At 36.3% G+C, this 8,778-nt stretch overlaps 1 protein-coding gene across 1 annotated transcript; it reads right to left on the bottom strand.

Annotated features, from left to right (window-relative positions):
• Positions 1–398: 398 nt before the first annotated feature.
• LOC148905336 (uncharacterized) lies at positions 399–7,610 on the bottom strand. Its single transcript, XM_089040271.1, has 7 exons — positions 7,598–7,610; positions 7,292–7,385; positions 5,178–5,749; positions 4,256–4,439; positions 3,242–3,556; positions 2,340–2,788; positions 399–1,335 (listed from the first exon to the last, which is right to left on the bottom strand). The coding sequence occupies exons 1-7, from the start codon at positions 7,608–7,610 to the stop codon at positions 695–697; spliced, it is 2,268 nt and encodes a 755-aa protein (XP_088896397.1). The 3' UTR covers positions 399–694.
• Between the last annotated feature and the right edge of the window lie 1,168 nt (positions 7,611–8,778).

The following is an 8,778-nucleotide window of genomic DNA, read 5'->3' on the forward strand; positions in this document are numbered from 1 at the left end:
GTATTTGTATAGGTAATAACACGGTTTCGAGTTCAATTTGGGATTAATTTGCACAAGTGTGTTTTTTGAAGAGTCGAAATCGCACGAGACCGTAGGTCGAGTGCAATTTCAGCCCTTTGAAAAACACACATGAAAAAAATTACAAAAGAAAGAGACGAAAATATGTGTAATATTCGACGCATAAGCTTAATATTTTATGATGATTCATTCGTTCACAACCAACTATATTTACAAAGCAATTTTGACTTGGCTTCACAAATGGAAAAAAACAGAATGGGGTTGAGAATTTGAGCAAAACTATGGCATTATGGGATGTAAGGCTTTGTGATTTGGTCATAGTCAACATGTAACAGTCAAATAGACACAAAAGAAAACAATGAAGTTAAGGTCTACTAAAATGTATTAGTCTAATATCTATTTCACGGGTTTAATGACTTCACTCTAAAGCGCACCTATTTTTCAAAAAACATTGTCGGAGAAAAAAACAAAATAGGTGTTAGTCCCTCTCCCTCTACTCAGGCTACCTCTCTACTCAGGCTACGTCGATGATTTTGCTCCACCGACTAGTCCTGAAATACTTCAGGAACATGCTTTGTTAGAGTGCTCCAGGATTAAGCTCTCTCGTGCGTTCTGGAGTTTAAGCATTGGTAATGTGGTCTATACAGGAATTCTATAAACTCCGTCATGTTGTACGCTATACAATACTAGCACTGATAGATATTTCGAGTTTAAAATGAGTCACACTTTGTTTAGTTGACACATAAATAAATGTGTAGGTGTTCGGAGGTAGCACATTACTCATTGGTAGTGATCTCGATAAAAAGATGTTGGATATATCACCAGTTACTTCAACTTTAAACGTTTTGTTTTTACAGGCATTAGCTACCTCTACTACTATTGTCACAGCATCGTTATAGTTTCTTGTTATTTGGAAAAGACAGTCTCCATGAAGAGTTTTGATTTGTGGTTTTCGACCAAACATGGACGTTTTTGCTAAAGACTTCATTTCTTGTATAGTTAATACATGAGTAGGATTCGTAGATCCATTTTTTGTTTTATTACGATCACAGGCACATAATTTAATGTTCACCGATTTGTCGACACAATCTTCAAATATATTGTACGTAGATATACGTTCAAATGATTTTAACACAGCCCTTCTTTCCTCGGTAGCTACTTCTACTTCAAACACCTCTTCTTGTTCAAGACCGTTAGCTTTCACATGAAGATTGAAACGAGTTAAAGCTCCTGATTTAGTATGGATGATGTTGCGGAATGATGTACCGATGTAACGTCGACAGTTGCCATATCCATTGACTTTCTTACCCTCTGCACCTGAAACGAAGAAAATAGGGTCAGGCCAAGTCAATGAATGTGTTGTGACCGTGAGTGTAGGTTTGCAAAAGCATCGGTCTGTCAACCGGGAGGCAGGGGATTTGAACCATCACTCGGGGCCGTATTAAAATAATTGAGAATGTTCTAGCTTTGTAATTATTTCGGTTTAATGAAAATTGTTTAGGAATCGCGTCTTCTTGGATAAGGACGTTAAATTGGAGGTCTCGTCTCGCCACACTCACACACTAACTATATATTAATCGGGGATGTAAAAGAACAACTGAGGACGCAGGCCGCGACCATCCTCAGTGATAGGCCACACTTACATGAATATATACTAATTACTAACTGCCAACTCTAATTTGTATAGCGCATTTTAACATATTTCACATGGAAAGTGCGCTATATAAATGCGCTATCATCATCATAGTTAACGATTTGACGATGGAATATTACGGGTAGTATCAACAACAGGTCCTCCACATCATAATTAAGTTTATAGAACTGAGAGTGCTATGTCGGATTTACAAGCACGAGGCCGAAAAGATCGAGTTTCTGTACAGCAATTACAGTACAAACTCAAACCCGAAGTCGAGTAACATGAGTAGATTAATCACCAGAGAGGCTGCAGATGTAAGGGCCAGTGGACACGGTCTAACTCAAGCAGGGACTGGAGGAATAGTCCCCTTCACAGTTCCCTGCGCAATGGTAGCCGTGCCTTTGCATCGAAGCAATGCAATTTCCTCCATCAACCCTTTCCCCAAATGGCATCAAAGGGAATATAGTAAAAAAAGCGGTGCTACTTCTATGAAAGCTACTATTAATCATCCTCATACTTGTAAACCGCATCGGTAGCGGTTCGGCTTACTATAAATGATAGGAATTAGAGCATTGAGATGTTAGTGAAATGCGCCAATAAGCACTACATTACATTGCATTGCATTGCATTGCATTGCATTGCATTACAAAGCAAGTATCACAAGTTACAATAGTTTTTTTTTTACCTTCTGAGTATTGATTTTGTATATCGTTATTCAACTTTCCCAAAGCGAACTCTGCTATCCACTGTATCTTAGGTGAATTATCGTCATATTTCTGCTCAGATTCAATACACTGGCATTTTACCAAAGGCATCAATGGAACATCACTACATGTACGACTCGGTGAAATCTCCGCAAAAACACCTGATTCATCAGGATTCTTTGAGTTACGTCTGTTTTGATCATTAATCGACATGATAGCTCGATGAAAATCCAGTACAGTAACAAGACGATTTTGATTAATCGTAAGAGCGTCCATTATGTTCTTGCCTAATATCTCAGCGACTCTATTTGGTACTATCATGAAGGAGAGTGGGTGGTAACGCTCGTAAATACCACTTGTTGTTGAGAGAGCAAATGCTGTTCTTCTGTGTCCATGATCTCCGAAAAAGATCGTCCAAGTTAATGGGTCTCTGAAATACAAGGCAATGGAAATAGATTGATCTATTTACTAAATGAATGAAAGAATGAGTGATAAAATGAATGAATGAAGGAAGGAATTAATGATAGACTAAATGAATGAATGAATAAGCGATAGAATGAAGGAAGGAAGGAAGGAATGAAGGAATTAATGATAGACTAAATGAATGAATGAATTTTCGATAGAATGAAGGAAGGAATGAAGGAATTAATGATAGACTAAATGAATGAATGAATAAGCGATAGAATGAAGGAAGGAATGAAGGAAGGAATTAATGATAGACTAAATGAATGTATGAATAAGCGATAGAATGAATGAATGAATGAATAGATGAAGGAATGAATGGAAGGATGGATGGATGGATATCTGAATGCATCCATGCATGCATGAATAAATGAATGAATGAACGCAAGAAGGAGTGCCCATTTAACCAATGATGGCCTACCTTGCCATCTTGTAAATGAAATCTGCTAGTTCGCCATCAATGTTACTGATTCTTTTACTAGTTTCAGAATGTCCAGTGTTGATATGTAAGTACGAAACAAACGGAGCTGCATTATCTGTAGTCCTTACTCCACTAGCAAACCTCTCGGCGTAACGTAGAAAATATGATCCATAAAATCTACCATTTAAACAAACTTTCTCTGGATCACCAAAAGGATTTGTTTTTCCATATTGTTGAAGAACTTGACAAGAGAAATACGTATTTCCAAAATGGTCGATGTTGTTCTTGCCAGCTTTTTCTTTATACTGCGCCCACCTTTAGAAATAAAAAAGAAATGTCAGCACTATCATTATGACACCACATCACAGCATGCAATACGCATCACCATTCGATTTTTAGGGGGAGGTGGGGGGGGGGGGGGGGTTGAGAATTTTGTCCTAGCAGGATGTTTCATTCTTTGTCCTCAGTTGTGCACGAATTTTCGATTTCCAATTTGCACGATATTTTTTCTTTGGCACTTTTGCATTGCACGAATTTGTTTTGCTGTGTGAGGCCTCGTACAAGGCAAGGCAAGGCAAGGCAAGGCAAGGCAAGGCAAGGCAAGGCAAGGCAAGGCAAGGCAAGGCAAGACAAGACACGACACTTATAAACATATTTACATTGGATTGCTGCCAATAAAAAAATTTAATAATTCAATGAATAATATATATTGACTTCTGGTTTATGATATCAGCGATTGTTAATAACTTGTTTCATCTTCGAAGCTAGTAATAAAGTCCAGCATCTCCTCTTACGCACTCTTTTCTTATGTAATCATTTGCAGATAGCTTTTTCTTAATTATTCCCTTCATCATTGAGTCGCTTAAGATGAGAATGGGTAACCCTTTCAAATCTGAATTTTCAGGATGAATTTGAATTGCAGTTGAATTAGCAGAGTTCTCCATACCAATATATCATATAATATATATTTGTATCAATAACTATTACTACTAATTAATAAATATTAATAAATACCTTTCTGCAGTAGGGGAGCTAGTGCCACTAATCTTGATATCATTTAACAGTGTTCCCCAGGAGTCATACCAGCAGAGATCGTCCTGGAATATTGTCTGGTATCCTTGTTTCTGGAAATGACCATACATGACATCCATTCCAACATTGGGTTGTTCGACTTGCTTCTTGCCATCCGCCTTCTTACCTATAAAGAATACGAAGGGAGAATAAGTCCTGGTTCACACTAGAGCCACACAATGCCACAAAAACCCATAACGATGTACAGTCAATGTCATTAACGTTTTCCACCAAAAAAAAAGACATTTACACATTTAGTTATTTAGACATTTAGACTAAAAGAAATATCACGTGTTTCCTCGAACGTTCTGGCATAAAACAAACGCTGAAATACAATTCTCCATCTTAAATCCTCACTAAATGGTCGGGGCATTGTGGATTTTCAATTCACGAGTTGAATTTTACATTTAAAGCTCAGGCTAACGCACACGAGGCAAAGAATACATAATGAAACACGTGATATTTCTTTTAGTCTAAATGTGTAAATGTCTAAATGTGTAAATGTCTTTTTTTCGGTGGAAAACGTTAATGACATTGACTGCATGATCATGCATTGGCAGATACAGGATTTTGCCAAAGAGGGCGTTGTCACATTAAGGTGGCGGAATATGAAAATTATTGGAGAATAAAATTTCAAGTCTATCGCTCTCATGGGGAAGGGGGTTGCAACCCCCACAACCCTCCCCCTAGATGTGCCCCTGACGTGACAGGAAAACACTTAGTGTCGATGCACGCCAAACTATACAAGCTATGATCGACAATACACCATTCCTATAAAACCAAACCCCACAAGCACCTAATATTAAAATAACAAAAATATATGATAATGAAATATTAAAAACATAAACTAACCCTAAGTCCTTACCTACAAAAAATCCAGAGAAAAAAGTTCTAATATTTTCAAATGTATCAGTACCAACGCTTTGAAAGACTTCAAAGTCCAATACTGTGGCTGGAATATCTTCATTGTAGACCAAGTCCCTAAAAGCGTTTATAGATTTATTCATCATACGATAGAAATGTGCTCGCGAGACTGAATCCAAAACTACTACATTGATGTTGATTTTCCTCTTGTCTTTTGTGTCCTTTTTCTTGAGGAATAACTGTGGTGGAAACACAAGTACTTGAAGAATACTGCCACACTTCATAAAACAGAAAGTATCTCCTTCTTTTAGCGTAGCTTGTACAAATGACCAAACTTTATCAGTGTTAAAAGGTGTAATAGAATTCCATGTTGTTATGTGACCTTCTTTTAGGTCTCTTCTTCCAAGAGAAACAGTCTCACCGCCACACACTTTTGATGAACATTCAAGCTTAGTATCGTTTTTAAACCAGCAAATGTCTTGATATTGCTTTGTTGGGCATGTTTGGGTTTCAATGGGATCTCTGGGACTCCTAAAATGTTTGTTGATTGTCTCACACGCGCTTTTATCTGGCCTGTACGAGGGAAAAGAATATTTTATTAAAAATGCGTCAGAAAAACGTACAAAAACATTTTGAAATCACAATGTGTTAAGAGTTTAAACCCTATTGGACTGAATGTTCTATATGGTTTCCATAATAACATTTCAAGGTGTGCTGATGAAAGGCTGCCCTTTTCAGTTTGGATACTACATGCACATTGTTTGGTCAAGAGCTGAGTTTAGCAATTAAATAAATAGAGGATATTACATGGGCGCGCGGAGATACGAAATTTATCTTCGAGTGTTGAAAAGATCTCTCACGAGTGAGCACAGCGAACGAGTGAGAGATTTTCAACACGAGAAGATAAATTGCGTATCTCCAAGCGCCCGTGTAATATTCTGTTTATTATATAATTATCCATAAAATCAACTAAGCTTTTCATCATTATAAAAGGTAATAAGCAATAAGCTTTTTATTATTATAAAATGTTTTTATTTATAAACTAATTGCTTAAATACACATGGTGACGATATTTTCACATATGAAAATAACATGTTATTTTCACATGTGAAAATATCAGTTTTTCGAAAAGGAGAAATATAGGTATTTTATGGATAATTATATGATAAGTAATATTATCAACTATTTACAACAGGTGATCTCGCCGATTACTATTAACCAATCAGATTGCGAATTGAGCTTCAAGTTAAAAATCAATCCCATGCATCTTTGCACGCTGTCATTTGCAAAAAAATCCAAAATGGCTAATTAATAAGTACAACAAAAACCAATCCAAAACACACATTTTCAAGCAAAATCACATTTATTGGCAAAAAAACATATAATAAATGCATTAGAATTTCGTTCAAACCTGTCCATAGCAAATATTTGACACTCAAAGTAGAAATATTCCACAAAATATGTGCCTTCTTCCAATGTGTTTTGCACAAAACCACACAAACAACTTACGATAACTCTGCTAAATTTGGCCAATTCTTCTTAGTTATTCAATTCTCTAAGTGTCCTTTCGAAACATTATTGGATAGCCAAGTGTTAGTAAACGAAACAATTCCTATTGACGTTTTTTTAAGGAAATAAAGTACTCGCACCGAAACGAAAAACAGAGGAAAGGGCGCCCGCGGGGGTATATGGGATTGATTATTAACTTGCAGAGAAAATCATGCATTGCATGCGTTCCGAGATCACCTGGAATGTGACAAATTGAAAAGCAATCCGTATAAATAAACGATGTATCTGCTAAACTAGTCGTAGTACTGTTTCAAAAGGTAGGTCTCAAGAGCGGATTTAAATGATTCTAAAGTCGAGCTCTGTTTTAAGGGTTCCGGCAGTTCATTCCACAGAGTACGTTTTAGTCTTAGTAAACGGTATGGAGAGGAGAGGGCGAGGGGCGCATCCAGGATTTTGTTAAAGAGGGGGTTGTCACATTAAGATAGCAGAATATATAATTATTGGAGAATGAAATGTCAAGTCTATCGCTCTCATAGGGGTGGTTGCAGCATCCCACGTCCCTTCCCTGCAGCCCCTGTTACAGATTTTTTTTTTTTTTTTACTCACGTGTAAGGTTTACATGCACTTGGTAGTTCATTTGTTCCATTCTCTGGAGGTGTTAATTTGGAATAGTGGCATGGATACATATCGGGAAAACCACCTGCAGGATAAAGCACAGATTAGTCAGATAACAGTAGTTCAACATGTGATCTGAGAGTTGTATGAACATAGATAATATTCGAATCAGAAACTCAAAAAGCGATTGAAACCAGCCATTTCTGATATTTAAGTATGCTCCTCTAGTATGATATTGGCTAGCCTCCTTTGCAGCCGTTCTTAAGCAAAAACTAATAAGAAGGGGATTGAAGTTACATGTAACCTTCATACTTATACTACAATAATAATAATATTCAAACCTAATTAGCATATTTCTGATACCATAATTTTTCGGTTGTCTCATTTAGCTTGTTTATAAAATGCCCATGTCAGATGGTGCTACAAATCAAACATATCACTCATTTTCTTGGGTTTTTAGGGGTGATTTTATGTGTCTTTTACTTAGTTTGTAAATTCGTTTTGGAAGCATGAAAGTTAATTATTTGAGAAAAAGTATAATGCACGGCTAGTGTGCCTTTCAAACCCCTTATAAAGTTTCTGATTGAAGGAACTCCAGGAAAGATAAATTTTCACAAGAAATGTTACATGTAGAATCACAATTAATGGTACTTACTGTAATTAAATTTTAAAGTATGAGATACAGAATAGAGAAAAACAATAGCAAACACAAAAGCATTAGACACAAGGAAGAACTCTTTCTGAAACAAAACAGACAAACATAAGTTACTGATCATCACCACCATTTTCATGGTTACATTAAAGACCTTAAGCATGAGGGAGGACGAGAGGGATGACGACGACAAGTTTCAACTTTATTTTTGGAAAACAAACGTGCAATGAGTCATTTTTTGACAAAACGTATACAGTGTCGATGCAAAATTCTGAAGATGCAATCCTTACCTCACAGAAAGACTCGGGGCACATGCACATCAACGAAGTTTATGGCAACTCGTTGTCGTCGTCGACTCTCGTTTTTATGCTTAAGGTCCTTATTATTAAAGGTATGACCAGTTATAATTTATTTACATCATTATGGGAACCTTCTTACTAATCATGGGAACCTTCTTACTAATCAACATTAAATCAAACTAAAAAAACAAACTAGTCTTTTTACAAGTAATCGTCTAGAAAAACTGATCCAGCGTCTATGTCTTATAAGAGGAATAAGTCACTGAAATAAAAAGATTTCTTAGTTATCATAGACTAGCAAAAATTCTGAAAAGAGATTATTTATTAACTGACAGGGCAATTATTCAATACTTCTGCTGGTCATACTTTATAGGAGTTTGGATCTAACCATGTTCATTTTACTTACTAATCTAGTCAGTTGAAACATTTTGCTGTAAATTATGTCACTCTACACAGTCATACAAACAATGTGCTCTTCTTTTCAGTATTAAACCTACAACAAAGAAATATGAAAAATCAGTTTTGTA

The sequence above is a fragment of the Actinia tenebrosa genome, unplaced genomic scaffold, assembly GCF_029948245.1.
Source record: "Actinia tenebrosa isolate PJP-AT-01 unplaced genomic scaffold, QUT_ActTen_1.0 PGA_scaffold7__59_contigs__length_16204524, whole genome shotgun sequence".
NCBI lineage: Eukaryota > Metazoa > Cnidaria > Anthozoa > Actiniaria > Actiniidae > Actinia > Actinia tenebrosa.